At 33.0% G+C, this 22732-nt stretch overlaps 2 protein-coding genes across 3 annotated transcripts; both read left to right on the forward strand.

Moving 5' to 3' along the window:
• Positions 1–5766: 5766 nt before the first annotated feature.
• On the forward strand, positions 5767–16665 carry LOC126710622 (uncharacterized). Of its 2 annotated transcripts, XR_007649701.1 has the most exons (13): positions 5767–6528; positions 6970–7144; positions 7397–7480; positions 8019–8260; positions 9404–9635; positions 9842–10006; positions 10090–10221; positions 10485–10598; positions 11301–11348; positions 12063–12141; positions 12247–12283; positions 13373–13429; positions 16170–16665. XR_007649701.1 is itself a non-coding variant. In XM_050411188.1 (12 exons), the coding sequence occupies exons 1-12, from the start codon at positions 6341–6343 to the stop codon at positions 16226–16228; spliced, it is 1575 nt and encodes a 524-aa protein (XP_050267145.1). In that variant the 5' UTR covers positions 5768–6340; the 3' UTR covers positions 16229–16665. The 2 variants fall into 2 exon arrangements, 1 of the variants encoding a protein (XP_050267145.1); XM_050411188.1 differs by lacking the exon at positions 12247–12283 and having other exon boundaries at positions 5768–6528.
• A 206-nt stretch (positions 16666–16871) lies between these two features.
• Positions 16872–22243, forward strand: LOC126693700 (cold-regulated protein 27). The gene is made up of 7 exons (XM_050389839.1): positions 16872–16927; positions 19501–19561; positions 19677–19751; positions 20309–20449; positions 20672–20981; positions 21427–21542; positions 21740–22243. Exons 1-7 carry the CDS (start codon positions 16872–16874, stop codon positions 21806–21808), a joined length of 828 nt encoding a protein of 275 aa, XP_050245796.1. The 3' UTR covers positions 21809–22243.
• Positions 22244–22732: the final 489 nt, after the last annotated feature.

Below are 22732 nucleotides of genomic sequence, written 5' to 3' on the forward strand. Positions count from 1 at the left end.
ATTTTGTGTATACAGTTACTTCGTACATTGTTGATGTTTGTGTTAGTATCAATATAAAATTACATTTATAAAGGTACCAAAACAATATGGGTCCATAGTTCCTGTGAGCTGTGACAGTTACTAATGCATTAAGTGAAGGCATGTGGCGTTAAACTTAAAGCAAAGCATAAGCAAAAGAATGCAATTTTAATGCATCAAAAAGCTTATACATCTACATCACATATTTTATTATTCAAATCTATATATTAAAATAATATATACAACACATTAAAATGATATTTACTTAAAACTCATTCCAATACAAAACAATAAAAATGGTATAATTTGTGAATAGTAGGTCATAAGAGGAGAGAGTATAATAAATTAATAATAAAACTTTTAGCATTTGTGAACAGTACCGTTCCACATCTGATGAGGGATCTTTTTTGGTGTTTAATGTACCAAATACCAAATGTGTTTAATGTGCCAAATACCAAATGTTTAGCATTTTTCACACACTTGATGTGAGTGCTCAACAAGTATTATTCAAGCCCAAAGAAAACGAAACATGAGGGGAGGACAATCATTTACAATTGTCAAGCCTCAATCATAAATAGAGGGCTCATTTCCAATAAAAAGGACACTACACTCAATCAGACGAGCTTGTTTTACTCAAAAGATCTTATAATTTAGTTCTTTACAAAGGTTTATTGATAAATAAATAAGGTCTAGAGTTTTTACTTACTAGTGAAAAGAAGACATGAACTAAAACGACATCATCATGTCACAATGTTGGATTCTGTGATATGCTTTTATGGAATTTAGAAGTACTATGTATTGCAAATAATTATTGAAAAATGATGGGCCACAAGGATATTTTTACTCATTTTAGTTTTGCAAATTTCTTGATGGATGTATCTATTTTTTGGTTAAAAAATAAATCGGTTAGGGCACCCAATAAAGAAAAAAGAGGTCATGTTTGTATTCGTAAAAAAAATGATACCTATTTTAAAGTTTTTTAGCTTACTTCAATATCTCATTATTTTTCAAGATGTTTTAATATTTTACTTTATAGTAAAATGTCGTCCAAAAATTTTTCTTTTTTTTTTGAGAAACCAGACTTTTGCGGTCTGAGAATTATTGATAAACAAAATTAAGGAACATCAAAACTAATTAACTGGGAAATATCCTCAGGCATATTGTCTAGCCAAACCTGAAGCCCCAATAAGTTTTTTGACTTCTTAACTAGAGCATCAGCGACAACATAAACAAACTGAGCGGACTGAAAAACAAAGACTAGAGAGTGAATATCATCCACTAAATTCCCATAAGATGTCAACACGTCCTTCCCCTTAGAGATGGCGTTGATTACTGAAGCTACATCCCCTTCGAAGATAATTGTGTGAAGACCCAAATCTGCAGCAAAAATTACGGCTTGACAACAAGCTAGAGCTTCCAAGTTAGCAACAGACATGGATAGCGGTGCTGGCATCGACAAGGCTGCCAAGGCATGCAGCACCATGCCAGTTGCGGACAACAATCCCAATTCCTGCCGTGTTGGTGGCTTTGAACACCGCATCATCGAAATTCACTTTGAAGCATCCTTGTTCTGGAGTTTATAGATAGTCATTTTACTATCTATAAACTATTTTTGTAATGTAATGAAAACAATAGATTTTAAATAATCATTCAATTACTGCCGCGCACCGTGTGCGGCGATGGTTCTACAAGTATAAATGTTTGTGGGGGATAAGGAGTTTCGCACACATACACACTTATATTAGGTTATAGTAGAATTTCTATTTTGTATAATAAAAAAAAAATCATTCAATTTGACTAGAAAAAAAGAAAAGAAAAGAAAAAAAAGTTAAGATTATTGCTTGAATTTGTTTCCTAATTTGGCTGAAAAGATTAACATATTTATAATATATATCTTTTAATAGAACTAGAAAGCTAAAGATACATCCACTTCTTACCTACTATCTATATAAAAAGAGCCAATGGCTCCATCCATCTACACTTTTTGGTTTTTGCTCTTTTTTTTTTCTTTTAAATATTTATATGTGCCAACACAATATTGCTATACTGACTCAAAATATTTATACAATATTTGTCACAATTGTTGAGAACTCAGTTCCTTATAGATCAAAATAAAATAAAATAAAATAAAATAAAAAGAAAAATATTAAGTTCTCAATATTTTCAAAATAAATTCTAAGTGGCAAGATATTATTGATGGATAAAAAAATGGTATCAATAATGGGCCCAATTTAAAACCAATAACAATTTGTCATAAAAAATTTGTTGTGAAAATTTTGTGAAGGTAATATTTTTCTAAAATAAAAATAATAAAATATCGGGACCTATCATAGCTGAAAATAAAGGTATTGTGAAAATATTATAACATTTTATTGTGTTCCTAGAATTCATTTTTATTTTAGTCCAATTGGGTGAGTCAAAATTCATTATTTCATGCACAATTTTCTTATGTTAGCTTTTTATTTTTTGTTTTTAATACACAATTTAAAGTGGTGGTTCTAGTTTAAAACCAGTAGCAATTTGCCACTTAAAATTTGTTGTGAAAATATTGTGAACGTAAAAAATAAAATATCAGATTGAGACCTACCACAGCTAGAAATAAAAGATATTGTGAAAATGTTGTGATATTTTATTGTGTTTCTAGGCTTCTTTTTTGGTTTAGTAAAATTTGGTGAGCCAAAATTCATAATTTCAGACACAATTTTCTTCAATTGGCTTTTTGTTTGTTTGTTTTTTAAATGCATAGTTTAAAACTAATAACAATTTATTATCTAAGATTTGTTGTGAAAATGTCGTAGACTTAGCATTACTCTAAAATAAAATAATAAAATATCAGGCTAGGACTCGCCATAGCTAAAAATAAAAGTATTGTAAAAATATCGTGAAATTTTGTTGTGTTGCTATTTTTTTTTTTTTTTTGGGATTTTATTAGTCAATTTGTTGAGTCAAAATTCATTGTTTTATGCACAATTTTCTTGGGCTGCATTTTCTTTAACACATTGTTTAATGTTAAAAAAACACACACATAGTTTTACATGCACAAAAAAGAGAAGCAAAAAAACACTCTCACCTTTATGTTTGCGGTAGTTTCATTCCTTTCCTAAACTAAAGTTGAAAATTTTCCTCCTTTATATCTTGTAAAGGAGCATATACCCCTACTGTTACACTCTTAGATAAATCCTAACGAAATCTTATGATTTCTAGAATATTCTATTGTGCAATGTCTAAAATACACTCCATTAAATTTTAATGTACCAAAAATTTTCTTCATGTACTTTGAATTTTATGTGATAGTCATGCCTGGAAAGTGAAAATGGTGATATATGGTGTTCTATTTGTTACCTAAAAAACACTAATTTATTAAGTTTAATTCTTCTATACTTATAATTTTATCTAATGGAAACTTTGATTGCATATGTCTTTTGCTATCTTGTTCTTTTTTAATTTATTTTCTTGCTTAAAAGGATTTTTTCATATTAAAAATTAAGTAAGTTAAACATCATAGTTATGTTCATACAATAAGATAATAAATAAAGAAGTATGGATAACAAAATTTTCATTGTAGATGATTGCGGGTATTTCATTTGATTAAGAGTTTCAATTGTAGCATATATTAACATTCATTGCAAAATTTTATATATTGTGACAATGTTTTATCAAATCTTAGTTGTTTATTGTTTGAAGATAATGACATTCATTATCATTTTTAGTAGAATTTTTTAGTAAGTAGATATTGCATTTAGTAAATAAGTTCTAAAAAATTGTCATAGTAAAATAGATATTCATATGTTAAATAGTTAGTCTAAATTTAAGTACATGACTTCGTACTTCTTTAAAAAAAAAATTACATTTTAATTTTCTCACTAAAACGGCGGCACATGCCTTGCACGTGCATCCCAAACTAGTATTAGGATAAATATTTAAAGAACTAGCTAAATAAACTAACCAAAAGATAACATTTGGAGGCTTGAGTGATACATTGTGTTTATAACACCTCTTATGGTGTGGGAAATTATTGTGTACTCCTAGAGTACCATAAATGCGTACTCCCTCATCTCACATGAATGGTGGGTCCTACTAATTAAATTCATGGTGTGACCCACTATTCATGTGAGAGGAGGGAATATACATTTATGGTATTCCGGGAGTACCTAATAATTTTCCGGTGTGGTGTTTATAACACCTCTTACTTACCTTAAATAAAACTAAAAGTTAAAATCCACCAATAATTGCCATAATTGATAACATTGTGATTTTTTATGGAGGTTTCTTTGTACTCCAAATCCTTATTTGTAAATAAAACAACTAAAAGAGAATAAGTGATTGATAGTCAAAAATATGTCATATGAGATAACTTTGTGTGAGTAATTATCAATGTTATTGTCATTTTATTATTATTATTATTATTACCATGGTTTTAAAAACCAAACGACTAATACAACTAGAAAGATGAGAGTTCAAGGTTTTATGGTTTTATTGAGGATTTGGCTAGAAAGTTGAGTTATAATGGCGAAATTATTAAATAATTAATAATCATAATCCAAATGCGTAGTATGAATGTGTAAAAAAAAAAAAAAAAAAATCTAACCATATTTAAACTCCTTAATGTATTTCCATTAAGTCTCAACTTTGATTTGGGTTTGTAAACTCTTATTTGTGAAATTTTGAATTTATGAATATAATTTTTAGATTTGGTCTAGGTGAAGAACAGTTCTTTGGGTTTATTAGGGTCTTTGGGTTGAAATTGGGGAAGAAGGGGAGTAAAGAAAAAAAGATTTTTGTGACATATGGTGGTTAGTGGAGAGAGAGAGAGAGAGAGAGAGAGAGAGAGAGGGTTTGGCTACCAAAGGGAGAGGGGGTGGTTGACTAAGAGAAAAGGGGTGGTTGGGGAGGGGTCAATAACATTGTTAATGTCTATTAGATGAAAAAAAAAATGTGATCATATGCATCTCGCATGTCTAAGCCATGTGTCACTTTATAGTGTTGCCACCTACCTTGTTTGTAAGAATTTCCTCTAATCTTTTTTTTTTTTTTTTTTTTTTTTTTTAGAAACAATAATTTCCTCTAATCTAGTTTATATATGTATATATGTGTGTGTGTGTCCATTTGAGAATAGTTTATCTAGTTTTTTGGTGAAAATTTTTTGATGAGAGTGTGCTAAATATTCTTGTACATTGAAAAAATTTGAAAAATTTAGAAAAAGAGAAAAAAGTGAAATTTTAAAAAGGTGTAAATAAAAATTAAAAATTAAAAGTCATCTTCCATTAGATCAACTGGATTGATTTCCAAAGTATTTAGTTTAGTAGAATAACACAAAAAATTAGACAGGATTATTATTGAGAAAATTCTTAGATACTCTTAAAGTACAAAGAAATGATATTCTTTTCTCTCATATTTATGACGATTTTTACTATAAATTTAATAGATAAACCCCACTATTAGTATGATAAAATAAAATACTATTATTCGTAGTCAAAGAGTACTTAAGAATTACACTTATTGGGATGATATAATTAAAATTCATAATTACTTTTATTTTTTTGGTTTGTATATTCTACGCGGCCGTGAATACTTTAAACCCCCAGGACCACGAAAAAGTGATCCAAGTCTACGGTCTAGCGGTCCAGGTAATCAAAAGCCAACAAAGAAAGAAAATTCCAACGCAGTAATTCCAGTTTGCTTTCGCACCCTTTATAGAATTCAGAGACCCAGACCCAGCCCACCCAACGCCACTTCACACTTTCTATTCCTATCCCAATTTCCAATCCAACTGTACAGAAGCATTTTTGGTTTCCATGCTTTCAACTCTCATTTCACTTCATCCCCACCTCCCAAATTACCGCGTACCTTACACCACCCATTCACAAAACCTTGTTACGTGGAAGCGTAGATTCCACGCCCCCCCAATTTTTTTTTTTACTCTTTCAACTTACACATGTCCGCCGACACAACTTGAAAGCTTCAAAAACCCAATCAAAATGCTATCAAGATTCCAGTTCATTCCAAGTAAGTAAAACAGAGAATTTAATATTAAACTAAAAAAAAAAGAAAAAAAAGGAAAAAACAGATAGGCTAGCGAGGCGTATATATATGCGAGTTCATAGCTGTCTTCCCAATCTACTACTCCTACTCCGAAAACCTCTATATCTCTTTCTCTTTCTTTGTGTCATTTTCACAAACACTTAACTCGCCCTAGATCTCTCCTCGATAATTATGACTTTTTTGTAGAACCTTCCTCACACTCTTTCTCTCTCTTTTTTTTCTTTGAAATGCATCATTTCTGAGTTGATCCTCCTTGAAGCTCAGAAACGAGATTCAAAAAATGGACGGTGGTGATGGAACGGTGAGGTTAGGTGCTCTGAACATGAAGCCGGATCGGGTCGGATTGGATTCGGGTCCGGATGTGTCCGTTTCGTCACCCGTTACCCGGCAGAAAGCCGCGGCGGCTAAACAGTTCATTGAGAATCACTACAAGAACTATCTCCAAGGACTTCAGGATCGCAAAGAAAGGTCCAGATTATTTTTATTTTATTTTTTATCAATTTTTTGTTGTTGTTGTTGTTGTTAATTTTGATTGATTTGATTAGTGTAAATACAGATTTTAGTGTATAGTAGAAAATGTGGCCCTTGTAGGTGTACCTTGTATATGCTTTGCTTTTGTTTATATATGTGCATCACAACAAGTATCTTTTCCTTTTTTTTTTTTTTTTGTGAGTGACTAGCTTTGGCATATTTGTGTTGTTGGAAGTTGTACTTTTAGTACAAAAAGATTTGGGTCATGATTGGTAATGTATTTGTCTTTGTTTAGTCTTTTATTAAAGCTTTGTTTGGGATTTCAGAAACTGGGAATTATTCAGTTTAACCTTTTTTACTTTCCTTATTAGGGTGTTCCTTTTTTTATTTTATTTTATTATAAATTTAGTAATTTAGTTTCATATTACTATGTTTCAGGCGGCGGGCGCTTCAAATTAAGGCGGAAGAAGCTCAGGTATCAAGTGAGGAACAAGAGGAGATGCTGAGAAATTTGGAGCGGAAAGAAACAGAATACATGAGGCTGCAGAGACGTAAAGTCGGAATTGATGACTTTGAGCAATTAACTGTAATTGGTAAAGGTGCATTTGGCGAGGTAGAAAGCGAAAACTTCATAATATGGCAATATTCATTTTCTCGGATTTTCCTTTTCTAATAAGATGTAGTATGCTTTTGAGAGTTATATAAAATGTACCTAGTTTTTGGTCATTATTTTAATTGACTCTTGACCTTATTTGGCATGTTTTTGATTGCGTAAGTTCCTTTGGAATATATAGATAGGAAAATAAGATGCATGTAGTTTTCAGGGAGCATTGTTCTTATCCATCATGTGTCCAATAAAATGCAGGTTAGAATTTGTCGAGCTAAAGGTACGGGAGAGATTTATGCAATGAAGAAATTGAAGAAATCAGAGATGCTTAGCCGTGGACAGGTGACTAGTCTCAAATCTTTTGCTAATAGCATAACTAAATTGTAATGTACAATTGTACATTGATCCTTTTATTGCAGCAACCTTCATTATCTCCTAACCCACTAAAGTTTCTACTGTGATGTCTTCAATATTGGTTTCAGTTGGTGTATTTTGTAGTTTGATGATTGATATGTACTTAGAGCCGCATTTAAAAAAATATTTCTTGTTCTGTTCTTAACATTAAATGTTATATCTTTTTGTTGATATAACAAAATGATATAACATTCTGCATGCATATTAGTAAGAAGTTACCTTGAGTACCCCTGTTTGCAATAAAATTCAAAAGAAAATATGAATGAAAGTAAAAATGAAATGTTAGCTGAGGTTTCAAAAACTAAATTCATATTAAACCTCAGATATACATGGAAAAAAAATAAATAAATAAAATTGAAGTTTACGATCTGATGCTTTAGTGCAATAAATGTCTAGAATTGATTAGTTGTGTACTCTTTGCACAGCAGGTTATGCATTAATTGTTCTACTTCTTTCCACAATTTAGGTTGAGCATGTTCGATCAGAGAGGAACTTGCTTGCAGAGGTTGATAGTCGGTGCATTGTAAAACTCTTTTATTCTTTTCAAGATTCTGATTTCTTGTACCTTATCATGGAGTATTTACCGGGTGGGGACATTATGACATTACTGATGAGAGAGGATATTCTTTCTGAAGATGTTGCACGATTTTACATAGCAGAGAGCATTCTAGCTATTCACTCAATTCATCTGCATAAATATATTCATAGGTATGATATTTATCAATTTGTGCTCATCCTATAGTTGCTAGTACTCATACACCAGTGTTACTAGATTTGTGCATATGATTGGATATGTGAAAATTGTAGGTCCAACTTCTCTGACACTCCTAACCTGTCCAGTCTCAAAAAGCTGGATAGGTATCAGTCTACTGGCTTGTAAAGGGCATAAACAAGATATATTACATATTAAACAGACCCTGGCTATTTCACTTCGGAGCCTGAATATTGGTCTTGGATAATCTCAGCAGGCTGCAAGTTTGTCATAAGCATTGCTAGGCTGAGCCTAATTCTGGCTTGAGCCCAGCTGAGCAATTTGCTAGACAATTGCATAAAATAAGACATTGTAATTTGTATTAATTATCTATCAAAAAATAAAACTCAGAAAATTTTATAGATGATATTTTAACTGTTATGAAATATTTAATGACATTTATTGTTATAAATATGGTTCAAGTTCATTTAGAATCTCATATACATTGCCCAACATCTTCCTCTTTATGACTTAACCTTTGAGTGTGCCATACTTGCTGTTGTCTTTTGTCCTTCGTAAATTGGAACCCCTGATTTTTCCATATTCTTAACTGACAGATCAGGTCAAGATATTCATAAAATTCATCAAGTAATATACTTCCAATGCCCATTAGGACAGTATTTAATGTGATCTTTCCATTATGTCATTGTCAAATCACTCAACAATAAGAAACAACATCTACCATTGTGCACCCTTGGTGCGATGGTCACTCCACAAGTATAAGTGATTGTGGAGTGTGGGGTCAAGGGCCGGGTTCTCCAGGAGGGAGTTTCACACACATATACACTTAGATTAGGTTAGAGTAGAATTTCTATCTTGTATCAAAAAAAGAAAAAGAAAAAGAAAAAAAAGAAACAATATCTTTTTTTTTATTTTTTATATTGTATATATTTTTTTAATACCTGTCATCAGGTGGTGTCTTGCTTTTCCCATGGCCAAACAGGCCAAAACTTGAGTTGGACTGAACTTTTGTGGATTTGAGTCAGAGATCAAGATGAAGTTTTCGCTATTCTTTTGTAGACAGACATACATTTATCCAGTATCTAGTTATTTTCAAGTACTAGAAGCTTATGCTTACTTTGGCAGTACCTTGCTTGTAGGGACATAAAACCAGATAACCTGATACTGGATAAAAGTGGACATTTGAAGCTTTCAGATTTTGGCTTGTGCAAGCCACTGGATGATAAATATTCAACAATATTATTAGAAAATGAGGATTTATTCACTCAGGAATCCACATCTGAAAGTGAAGGACATCCTGGCTGTGATAGAGTCCCTTGGTTGATGCCAAAGGAACAATTACAACAATGGAAACGTAATCGTCGTGCGTTGGTATTTATCTGAACTCTCTTTTATAAATGAATGTGTGTGTAATTTAATGGTGAATTCCAGTCTTATATCTCATGTGCAATGTCAAACATAGCAGTGACATTCTGTTAAAAAAAAGATTGTTGGCGGTTTCCAATTTTCTGTATGTCCTCTTTCTTGAGAAATATTTCAACATGTTTCATGTTATCAATTACAACTATGTTCTTCAGGCTTATTCAACTGTTGGTACTCTTGATTATATGGCACCTGAAGTTTTGCTTAAGAAGGGGTATGGAATGGAGTGCGATTGGTGGTCACTGGGGGCAATCATGTATGAGATGCTTATTGGCTATCCTCCCTTCTGTTCTGAAGATCCAAGGATTACATGCCGGAAGGTAAATTTAAATTTGTGGTTCTTATCTTTTTCTTACGTATCCTTTGTATTTTCCAAATAGGCAACAATTTTGTCTTTTACCAGATAATCAATTGGAAAACGTGCTTGAAATTCCCTGAGGAACCAAAAATATCAGAGGAGGCTAGGGATCTGATATGTCATTTGTTATGTGATGTTGAAACAAGGTTGGGCACCCAAGGAGTGGAAGAAATAAAGGTAATGAATGACCTATCTCAGAAAAACTAATTTTCTTAAAAGTATCAAGTCGAGTTTCCAAAATAGTTTGTACCGTATGTAAATTTAAAAGCAAATGTTGATTCTTTATATGGTCCTGTTGTCAAATATGCACACAATACTGTCATTCATAGCCTCTTAAAATAATTTGCACCACATAGTAGTAGACTATTCCAAACTTCTATGAGCATATTTATACTTTTATAAGTGGATTAGTGTTCTCATAAAAATTAATGTCTTCTCAGGCACATCCATGGTTCAGATGCACTCAGTGGGACATGCTATATGAAATGGAAGCTGCATATAGACCTACTGTAAATGGAGACTTAGACACTCAGAATTTTGAAAAGTTTGCTGAAGTGAGTACACTAGAATAGATGCTCTGGTATTTTATTACAATAATATTTGTAAATATATGATATTCTTCTAGTCTGAAACTCAAGAAGAGCCTTAGTTCCAACTTTTGGGTCCCGAACATGGAGTCTTTGCACAAAGTGCAATTGCTATTCAAAACCAAAATTTTGTTAAACTGGCCACCATATTTTTCACTCCTAACCTGTGTCCTTTTTGGTCTTCCTCTTGTAGCCTTTCCATTTTGATTGGTGTGGTATTGGTTTTGCTGAAGTTGTCTTTTTAGGTCTTCTTCTCAAACCAATCTCATTTACAACTTTCTAAACATTACTAACACATTTATTTGTACATATAAGAAATCTGCTTGAGACAGCCTTTCAAATTTTCAGTTTCTTAAAAAATATGATTGAATATTGAAATTCTCTGAAAATTAGTTATTCTCTCTACCAATGGTTAAAATTCTGTAGAGGTGGAAGTTCCCTTCTTTTCTCACTTCAACTTTTCAGTCCCCCACACCCCCCCTTCCCCCCCCCCCCCCCCCCCGGGGGGAGATGAGATTCAAGATGTTAAACCATAGTATAGAGGGTTCAAATTGTTCAATTGAGAATTAAATATTATTTCCTTTTCATCTCTCTTAGGTTTCACACTTTCTCAGAAGAAGAAAGAAAACAGGTTTCTCATAAGCCTTTCCTTTTTCTGTTTTTTAATAGGTAGAAGGTCCACCATCCACAATACCAACTATGGGACCCTGGCGGAAGGTAATGACTTCATACTTTCTCCAATTTGTTGCAAATGTATCTAAAAGAAAACTTGCTATAAAAACTAGACTAATTAATTTCCATCTCTGCTAGCCCTTTCTATTATCCTTTCAATTAATTTAATGGTTTGTTTCTAGATGAACTGCTAAACGCTGAAGTTGAACATGTCATGCAATGCGCATATTATTGAGATTTTTCTCATGTAACAGCTAATTGTCATCCGAGTTTCCAGTTCAGTGAACTTTTTAACTACTTTCATATACCAACTGAAGTGCTACAGAAATTTTCTATTTATTTTGTTTTTATGTCTATACGGTAGCCTTGAGAAAATGGTGAACTTGAAAGAAATTTAAGAATAATAATTTAGATCTATATTCATTTTCTTTGGGAGGTGGATAGGGGGATATTGTGCTGAAATTTAGGATTAATCATAATATTTGAACAATTATAAGTACAGTATTTGTGAAATTGTAATGGGATACTAATTCTTTTTTACGATGTTATAGGCGATGCTCGACTTTCATCTGGCCCCATTAATTTACTCCTTATCTTCCTTTATAGTTGCAATAAATTTGTCTTTTTTCTTCCTAATCCTTAAATTATGTACAATAATCAACCACATCTCTTGCAGAATATCAGCTTTTTGCACTATTGCTTAATGTCAAATTTGACCACTATAATTTGAAATCATGGTTTTCTCATTTGATGTTACAGATGTTGGCATCTAAAGATAACAATTTCATAGGATTTACTTTCAAGAAGTCAGATGCCCGTAAAGCACTTGAAAGTTCAGGTGTGCTATTATAAAGGACCCTACTCCTTTTTGTATTTCTTTTTTCTTTCCTTTAAAATTTCTTGTCATTTTGGTATATCTTAACTTTTGACCCCATGAATGAAGGATGCTGATTCAGCTTAATGTGAACATACTTAAGGAGGTATATTGACTTTTCATTCAAAAGGAACTGAATTTCAGTGTCTATTAAAATTGGTTTTGCAAGGACATTGAAATGGGTGGGGAACACCTAGAAGTTTTGTATATGAAGACATGGAATGTCAACTTGCATCAAAATCTTATCTTTCGCTAAGGGAATCCAACCTCCTTTAAGGCCTAAAACCTACAGAAATGCACTTGTAATTTTTGTTATTAACTGAATTTCTAGAAAAGCTCTACTTTATGATTATGCATGAAAATCATAAGAAATATATATATATATATATATATGTATATATGACTATTCAATGGAAATATTATTTAAGTGCGTTGATTTTATAACCTTGATGGGAAATGTTATATTAGCCTATCAGGATAAGTACTATTGGTTGTTGGTCACCACTCATCTTAGTATTGTAAGTGATTTTTTATTTTTATTTTTGCACCATTCATTTTATATTGAGAAAAGTACAGCTCTAGTTATAAACCTAGGGTTTTAAAAGGATCTTCTAGCCAAAATTGGTGATGCTGAATTACTAGTGATAGCCCTTTGCATATGTGGACTCTGATGATGTAAAATCACACCTTCACATCATATATATCTGAAATGCTGTTGCATCAGAGGATCTCATCATGAATGTGATGATACATTAGTTGTTAACAATTGATTTAGGGAATATCTGTCTCCTAATGGTAATTTTTCATCATAGTATACCGACTTAGTGTTCATATATCACATAATGGCTTCTTGAGCAATGTGCAGATTTAGTGAATATTATATTTAATTTGTGGCATTGGGCATGCACTATATTTGTTAACAGCCCTTTTGGCTTTGCTGTATACCAGTTTTCTTTGTCTACTTCTGTCTTTTGATTGATAAAACAAGTTATAGATGTGGATCATTTTCTTTTGTTCATAAAATTGAAAGTTATATCAATTTATTCAGAAATAGAGCTAAGTCTTTGTTTGCCATAAATCCTGTTAATCTTATTGTAATCTTCCAGATAATTTGCATAAGCATTAAGTTTTTCTACTGTTCCATGATACTTATAAATAGTGGAGCTAGACTTATTAACTTGGGTATGGTTTGCAGATACAGATTTTAGATCAAATGGATCTTCGAAGGCCCCATCACTAATTTCCTTGTTAGGTATGATTAAGTTTCAGTTTTGATAAGCTCTGTTTGGTATTAAGATAAAGTTGCTCTATTCTGTTTGTGGAGGTGGCAAGAAAATATTGATACCTTACCGGTAACAAATCCTGTAGTTTTCCATAACAAAGGACTAAATTATACTTTTGGTCCTTGAAATTTGGAGTAAGTTTGGTTTGGTCTCTCAAATTTTTGAAAAGTAAATATTTAATCCACATTCCAACTTTTGTTTACTTTCAGCTTACATTGGTAATGGCTGTTTGAGGTGGCAAGGTCTAATCTGATGCAACCAATTCTTTTCTTCTCTCTTCTTTCTCTTTTCCTCTCACCCGTTCCCTTTTCTCTCTCATATCTCTACTCCCTTGGTTGAGCTCTGCTGATCCTCCCTTTGGGCAGTGCCACTTTGTGATGACAATTTGGTGCTGGTATGACCAGGGGCTTTGCATTAGTGAGATCTTGGACGTTGGGGATTTTTGGTTCAGATCATAGAGGAAATATCATGGATCTTGTTTGTGGATATGATTATAAAGCATGGATATCATGGGTCTTGGGTATGGCTGTTATTTTGAAGCTTGAAATGGTGATTTGGTGGTTGAGGTTTGATAGGTCTTGCCTATAGAACTAGAGGAGTCACTCCCAGGGTTTCATACCCTTTATAATTTTTGGGAATTTTTTCTTCTTGTTAAATTAAATTGGATTTCTTTAAAGCTCCATACCATGAGTTTATTGATGGTTCTTTGTCTATGAAAACCATTTACTTTCCCCTTATTAGAAGATTTGAATGATGGTCTAAGTAGGAGGTATTGATGAATCACTTTGGCTATGCTGATTTTTGTCTTTAAAATTTCAATGACAGTTTGGTATTTTAGTCTTGGGTTTCCTCAATGTGATTGTATATGTGTGTTGAAGTTTGTGCCTTTTGTTATTCAATACCTACAATCTTTTCATGATTGGTTGCTTTTAGTTTTCTGCTGGTTGATGTGGCTGGGTTTAACTTTGTCTCTACCAATTCTTTGAAAGTTACAATCTTTGGTTTGTGCTTTAATGTTTTGTTGGGCAGTGGGTAGTAGTGGTTTTTTCTAGAAAAAAAATAATTACCAGAGGTTGTCAGAGCAGTACAGATCCAGAGCCAGGTAGGTGCAAGATAACAGATGGAAAGAAATGTAGGTGCTCTAAAGATGTGGCATATGCGACCCATTTATGGCCAAAAAACACAATTCATATCTGAAGTTATGGTGGTATCGAAACATTGTAATGTACTGAATCAGTCACTCCATAACCTTGCCATTATAATGTCAAGGGTACGAAAGGACTAATTTAGTGTGTTTACAATTTTTTGAGGACTCCAAGAGGAAAATTTCAAATTTTGGATACTAGAATAGAACCCAACTCAAATTTTAGAAACTAAATTTATATTTTTGCGAAACAAAAAATATCTGATGTTGTGGCATGTTAATTTCACTAGTTTTTGAAGCTAATATGAGATGTAAAATGTTAATATTGGATCTGTTTCTTGTCAATAGATTTAAAATGTTAAAATGCTTTGGTGGTATTTGACAAAATGGGAGTCCTTTGGTAGTTTCAACTGGTAGCTTCTTCACTCCGGCTGATAACTTTGCTTGCAATTCTTGCTTTAACAATGAGGACAGCAACCCCTAGGATTTGCGGTGTTGGCCAAAGGCGAGGGAGAAGTGAGAGAAAGGAGGTACATGTGGCTTGCTTATGTGTCAAAATGCATGCCTTGTGAGCTTAAAAACCATGCCATGTCAGATGGCCTTTAGCCACGTGCCAAAAATAGACAAAAGTTAGACTAAGGGACTAAATTGTCGTCTTTTATAAATGTAAGGGACCAAAATTGAACTTTTTAAATTTTGAGTTACCTCAAATTTCAGGGACCAAAAAGTATATTTTACTCTCTTTTTCTCACCCACAAGTGGTAATTGCAAACAATCAGCATGGCATCAGATTCTTATCTTCTCTTCCGCTTTTTCTCATGATCAAGCAGAATAATGACTCACATCCTAGATAAGACATCCCAAAATATCATTTTTATTGTGGATTACTACTAATAGCCCAAATAGTGTATTTCCCTCGAGCAATTCTAGAGACAGAAAATTTCACTTTTGGCAAAACTTTCTGAGGTGATGAGTTGTGATTGGTACAACATTACTTTCACTTAGGCTCACTAGTGATACCACTTTTAATGTACACCAATCATAACATACTGCCTTAATAGTTGTGAAATAAAATTGTAAAGTTTTCTGTGTCACTAGACTTATTCCTCCACCTCCTTTTTTGTTCTATTTGGGAGCATTACAAGTGTTTCATCTACTCTGCATACTCTTCAATATAGTGGTTTTGTTGATTCTGAGTTAGCAGAAAGCTGATTATTTGCCTTAATGATCATTTCTTATTTTTCTTTCCTAGCTGTTGACACGGGTTGGATTGACTTGCAAGAAACTGTGATAGCACTTTTAATGAACACCAATCATAGCATGTTACTTCAATAATTGTGAATTTTTTTTGTCACTTGATTTAATTGGCTTTCCATCACCCCTTTTTCAGTTCTGTTTGGTGGTGGGGGTGGTGGTGTTGGAGCATTACAAGTGTCTCTTTTACCCTGCATAAGTGATTAACTTAACAATTTTCTATTCTGGTTTTGTTGATTCTGAGCTAGCAGAAAGCTAATTATTTGCCATAATTGTCACTTCTTGTTTTCCTTTCCCCGCTGTTGACACAGGTCGGATTGACTTGCAAGAGACTGTGATACCAGAGGGGGAGCAGAAGCAGGAAACTTGAGTTTAAATATCTTCCTGTTCTGCTTCAATTGGATTGGGTATTAATATTTTCTTCAAACACACACAAGAGTGAGAGAATGATTTGGTGAAATTTTCACTCTGTGAAAACATGAATAAGGTCATGATCTTGAAGCACAATTCTTTGTTTCTCCCCTCCCCTCAGTATGTTGTATCGCATAAGTGCCACAGCAAAGCCAATAATAATTCAGTTCAAAACGTCCTGCTTGCGAAGCAAAAGGCTAAATTATAGTTTTGATTCTATCTGTATATCCGATGTTAACATAGTATCACCTCATTCAATTCAATTTTGTCGGTTGGAAGTGGATATATTTTTGTAATTTATTCAATTTTTTCATATGAATGCTTTGGACATCAGTATCAAGAGCAATCTTATTATGAGCTTCCATTTTTCTATAAATGCTTTGGACATTGGTACTATGAGCTCTCTTATGATGAGCTTGCATTGTTATTTGTTGATTTTGAAACTTACACAATTACAATCGTATCGTCATTAGCGACTCATGTCATAGGGACCCCAGTAAATTCATCTGTGGGTTGATGGTTTCTATTAATCAGTTGCTGAGATTTCGTTAAAAAGTAAAATCTAATAGAACAGCATTGAGCTATTTGTTTTCCCCCAACATATGGCTCTGGGGACTGATAGCATGTTGGTCAAGTGGTGCAGTTGTGATTCCACAAGGTGCTAGTTGAAAGTTGAAACATTGCATAGATATTCCTCTGGATGTTCACTGATCACGGCAGGGTACAATGGTTTATGGTTGTTTGAATTCTGAATTATACCTTTATGAATTTCCATGATCTAGTTGCAGTTCACTCATTAATAAGTGACCATCTTAACATTGAAGTACCTTTATTCTGTGTAGATATTTATGTTCAATGTTCACTCTTTATCGTCAAAGATGGTTTAAGCCCCACTCTGCGGATATACCAAGTCTTCCTTATGCTCTTTCATTGTCATACATTTAAAAAGGTTAAAATGATAATTTGGCTTAAGGAAAAGAATCAATTCTCAACCATTCTTGAATATTTGTATTTAGTTTACCCTTTTTCTCTTTCACTACTAAATTCTCGTGGGTGCACATAAATATATACTACTCTGGAACTTTGGAAGTATAATACAATACTTCATGTTCTCATATAACAATGAAATCTATGGTGAAGTTTGAGGCGAATTTTTCCATTTATATGATGGAAAAGAATATTACTCTTAAAGTATTATATACTTTTTTCTTGAGTAGAGAAAGGAGTCAAACTACAACCTCTGGTTCATGAAGTAGAATTCCTAGGCAGTTTTGTTAGTACGAATCCATTCCTCAAGCTTACTGGGAATAATGATTAAATATAAAAAAATAAAAACTTCTTATGCTTCGGAAACTTGTAGGAGGAGGTATATCATGTTTTGGATACTTGAGTCTTCTCCTTCGCATGAAGGTAGACCCCACAAGTGAAGATGTATATCATGTTTCAGATACATGAGTTCTTCCCCTCACATGAGTGTAAACTCCATACTTGTGAGGTCCACCTGTAGGTGAGGGAGAGGACTCATATATATAAAACTTGGGAAATGCTAACGAGTACCTTTATTGGGAATAATGATTAAATATAAAAAAATAAAAACTTCTTATGCTCCGGAAACTTGTAGGAGGAGGTATATCATGTTTTGGATACTTGAGTCTTCTCCTTCACATGAAGGTAGACCCCACAAGTGAAGATGTATATCATGTTTCGGATGCATGAGTTCTTCCCCTCACATGAGTGCAAACTCCATACTTGTGAGGTCCACTCGTAGGTGAGGGGGAGAACTCATATATATAAAACATGGGAAATGCTAACGAGTGCCCTTAGGGCACTGGTTAATAATCCATTTAAAGAAAATTTTTATGGAAAATGAAAAAAAAGTAATTAATATTTTGACAGTTTTTTTCATTTCCTATAAAAGTGATATCAAAATTTTCCTAAAATGGATTATTAATGAGTGCCCTAAGGGTTAAGGCACTCGTTAGTATGACCCATAAAACATAATGTATTTTTCTGACTAGTAGAGCGGATGGTCCTAATAAATGTGAAACTGTTAAGTAAGGGGGAGATAATGCTATATTGAGGTGGAAAATAAATCATAAATGACCTATAATCAAAAATCAATTCAATTCTAAATTAGAAACAAAATTGAATAGTGTTAAACAGTATTTATTTATACTATATTTTATTTATTAATATTTTGCACACACATCCAAGGGGGTTTGAACTTACAATCTCATTATTTGGGAGAAAAGTGTCAAAAAGTCTTAGGTCATCGAGAATTGCATTGGGGTTAAAAGAATAGTATTAGCATTGTGATTCTGTAAAAATCTAGCTAATGTGATGGGTGTCCAAAAAAATAAACAATAAATCTAATAAAAAAAGAAAGAAAAAGAAATTATATCTTATTATTACGTTATTATTAAAGTAACATGCTTGACTAATATATATTATATATAAAATAAATAGTAATAATAAACTCATATAAAAACAGTATTATACCAATCATCATAATTAAAATTGTAAGTCTAAAATGTAAAGGGTTTTTATACTTTCACATTCATTTGTACGATGATTCTAAAAAAAAAAAAAAATTTGATTTGTACGTAAAATTATTGAATATTCTGAAAGTATCATAAATATGTATTTTCTCTTCTCACATGAATTATGAGTCCTATTATAAATTTAATTAGTGAGACATAATTATGTTAGAAGAAAAAATACGCATTTATGATATTTCGAAAATACTCAATAATTACCCTATTTTACCTAACCTTGGCAGATATTCTTATATCAGTTATGATTATTGTGGCCAGTGTTATTGGACACGTTGGATACGCGACACATGTCCAGTCTTGAATATGTGTCGCATATCCAACGCGTCGAGTGACCATTGACCACTAGACAGAAGCTGAGTCCGATATGAAATAATAATGTAAGAGGATATTTTGAAATGAAGTGGGGACAGTTTGAAAAGCAAATGAAACTGTTCCAATAAAAAAAAAAAAAGCAAATGGGCAATAGACACGTAATCCTTGTTACTCAAAAAGTCTCACTAAAACTAACCCCTCTCTCTCTCTATTTGTAACGTCCCAAACACACTTAAAGACGACAAAGAGATATTTTGGATGCTCCATCCAACAAAATATCTTCTTGGCCTTTCTTTGCTTTCTTTTCTTCTAATATCAGCTGTTACGTGGCAACCTCATGGCCCACTATGACACGTAGTTAAAGCAAAGTGACAACTGTAACGTTCTTTTGTCCCCCCCTCCCCTCCTTACTCACCGCCCTTCAGGTTCTTATATCTCCAAATCTCTCTCACTTTCTCTCTCTCTCTCTCTCTCTCTCTCTCTCTTTGAATTTTTTTTTTTCTCTGAAAATATCTCAAAGGTTTTACTGTAATTATGAAGGATTTCAAATCAAGAGCTTCTGGGTCAAGTCCACCACCTTCCTATGCTTTAACAGCCGGGGCTTCATCAAGCTTGGTAATTTTCTATTTATATATAATAATCTTTATCTGGGTGTTTTTTTTTTTTTTTTTTTTTTTTTTTTTTGGGGTTTGATTTTGATTCATGTTTTGTAGAAAGATTAGGGCTTTGTATGTATGTTTATATGTTTTTTGATGAATTGGGTTGTTGGGTAATATTTTATTTCTAAGTTAGATTGGAAAATTTTTAATATTGGTTTGATTAAGGTAGTTACACTTTCATCTTAAAAAATGAAAAGAAATAGATGTGTTTCTTTGTAACTATAGGTAGTTGCATATGACTTTGCTACTTATGAAACAAACCTTTTTATGTTAGAGCCAATGGTTGTTAGCAAGAGAATATAATATAATATATTTGTAAAATAAAGTGTGGATATGAAATGATATGGGATACTGTATTGGGGTTTTGTTTATTGTTTTGCTGGTCATTATTTCAAACTTCAAAGCACTATGTTTTATTTATTTATTATGTTTTCTTAATTAAAAGAATTAAAAAGAAAGAAGCACTTATAATTAGTCTCTGATCATAGTGTTATATACTCAATTATATGTCAGGGTAATCTTGTGACGGACAGGTCTTCAGACTGGACAGATGAGAAGCACAGTTTGTATCTCAAGTCTATGGAAGCATCATTTGTAAACGAGTTATATGATAATAGGCAAAAGCATTTGAACACTCGTAACCCTTCTGGCCAGGTTCCAAATTATCTCCTTTTCTTTTATGTGAATTCTTCTATATTGTGTGCGTGAAAGATCAAAACTTAGTGCAAATGTGCCCGGGGTTTCAAGAGTGTGAAAATTAGTCTATCCAGAATTTGCGATAAGACTGTATCAAAGTGGGTTTTGTGAACTAGGTACGGCCTTTTGTGTATATGTTTATTTACTAATTAGTGTGTGTTATGTTTTTTATTTTTACAGTTTAAGGTTCTCCGAGGTGGGTGTTGGCAAAAGGTTAATTTTAAAAGAGCTGATTTTCAGCTGAAGAAAGCAGCAGATGGGTCACGTAGTCTTTTGGCAAATCCTTGGATTCAGCATTTTAGATCATCATGTGCAACCCAAGTTGTAGCATCTGCAGATGTCCAAAAAAATGGTGCATCCACTAGTCAAGCTTTAGGATTAGCTGGGAATAACTCCTACTCCTCCTGTGGAAGAGCTACTTGTAATTCAAACCAGATTCATGCGTATCAATTCCATTCGTGCCATCAAGATTTGGTTGACGACAACACAGGTATTCTCATTTATATTTTGGTTGGCATGAATGGTTTTTAAATTCACACCCTTTGTTTCATGCATCTTTGATTATATATATTCTGTATCTTGCTCTAGTTGCTTGCCTAACCATATCACATTGGCTAAACAATGAGTACTACCATATGCAGTTTTTTCAAATGAATAGAATTTCCAGCTCTTATATGTGTGTGAGTGTGTGTGTTTTTTTTAATGTTGCATGACAGTAAAAGGATTTTGAAAAACAATACATGTGGCCAACCCCAGTTGAAAAACAGATTTATAGAGCCAATTAAGTTGAATTGAAGGTGGCAAATGGCTGCATTTTTCACATCCAATGAATGCCTCAACTTGAACTGCTAACAATTTGGGGGAAAAGATAAAAGGAAGGAAGGTTTCATGCTTATTATGTGCCAAAATGATTCAAACTATTTTGGCTTTTGCAGAGGTATCAGATCAGAATTTTGTTGATGATGAAGTTGTTGAAGAAGAAAAGGAAAGCTCTAAGCACAATGCAAAAAGGATAAAATCTAGTACAGCTAGTACTTCTAGCCATGATCAGGTAATGTGATTAATTGATTTATTTTATTAATAGTTTTCTTGCCAATAGAAAATATGATTTTGGATAGTATAAAATTGCAAAAAAGAATACTTATGGCCAATCCTAATTATTATGCTGATGATTCATAGTTGATGACCCCATTCTTGTGTTATGCTCAAGGAATTCTAATATTGTCCGTCTCTGACTTGCATTTTTAGGTTGTTCCTCATAATAAGTCTCCTGCAACAGAAGATGTTGCTGAGAATTGCATTTCTGGGGCTAGATAATGGACTTGACCAGTGACTGGCAGACACAACATTATTGACTCGAGTGATTAGCACCTAACCAGGGAGATGGTATCTTGTGAGCCCGTCCTAGGAGCGCACCTCTCTCAAGCATGTGGGTCCCATGGGCGTGGTGGGTCCCATGGGCGTGGGGCCCACATGCCTGTGAGAGGTGCAGTCCATAGGACAGACGCATAAGATAATTTTTCCTAACAAGGAGGTTGTTAACCAAATTATGCTTGTGAACAATGGTGACTGATTGTAACTAAAGTTTCAAATGCTATGTATGTGTGTGAGAGAGTTAGGAAGAAAGAAAGGTTTTGGGGATTTCAGGAATTAATTTTTTCTATTGGTTATGTCTAGAAAAGCTGTGTTATTAGTGTTACACTGTAACTGTGGCCTACTATTTTTGTGTATATAATTATATTTCCATGCTAACCTCTCATCATTAGTACTGCTGTTCTGGTTCTTTACTACTACTTTGGCCATGTAAATGATTTTTTGGGTTAGTTCGGTACAATAAAAAAAATGGGAAGATGAGAAAAATAAAAATAATGAAAAGATAGGAGGAGGATGGAGAAGATAACGCTATCCATTTTCCATTATGTGTTTGGTAGAAGTAATAGAAAAGTGAATATAAATATAAATATTCTTTATTTTGTTAAGAAGAAAACGAGAAAAGATATTCGAATTTGTATTAATTTATTGTATGCTCTTAAGAATTTAAGGTCCCTAGGCATTTTTAGTAAAAGTCGTCTCATGTTTGTCAATTTTGTTAAAGAAAATTAAGCATGCGTCACATACTACCAAAAAAGCTACCAAATGTGATAGGAGTTGTGACAGCTGTGGCAGTTAGTTTCTTGTAACAGAAGGGGTAAGAGGGTAGTTAGTTAATACTTGTAACATAATTTGTATTAACTATAAAGA

This window comes from Quercus robur, chromosome 2, assembly GCF_932294415.1.
Source record: "Quercus robur chromosome 2, dhQueRobu3.1, whole genome shotgun sequence".
NCBI lineage: Eukaryota > Viridiplantae > Streptophyta > Magnoliopsida > Fagales > Fagaceae > Quercus > Quercus robur.

Bases quoted from the DNA above. Each gene is read 5' to 3' on its own strand.
- LOC126710622 (XM_050411188.1), top strand. From the start codon at position 6,341: ATGGACGGTGGTGATGGAACGGTGAGGTTAGGTGCTCTGAACATGAAG. The intron at 7,481-8,018 runs GTGACTAGTCTC...TCCACAATTTAG, and splicing joins AGATGCTTAGCCGTGGACAG to GTTGAGCATGTTCGATCAGA. The intron at 13,430-16,169 runs GTATGATTAAGT...CTGTTGACACAG, and splicing joins ATCACTAATTTCCTTGTTAG to GTCGGATTGACTTGCAAGAG.
- LOC126693700 (XM_050389839.1), top strand. From the start codon at position 16,872: ATGGCTCTGGGGACTGATAGCATGTTGGTCAAGTGGTGCAGTTGTGAT. The intron at 19,752-20,308 runs GTAATTTTCTAT...ATTATATGTCAG, and splicing joins CCGGGGCTTCATCAAGCTTG to GGTAATCTTGTGACGGACAG. The intron at 20,982-21,426 runs GTATTCTCATTT...TGGCTTTTGCAG, and splicing joins TTTGGTTGACGACAACACAG to AGGTATCAGATCAGAATTTT.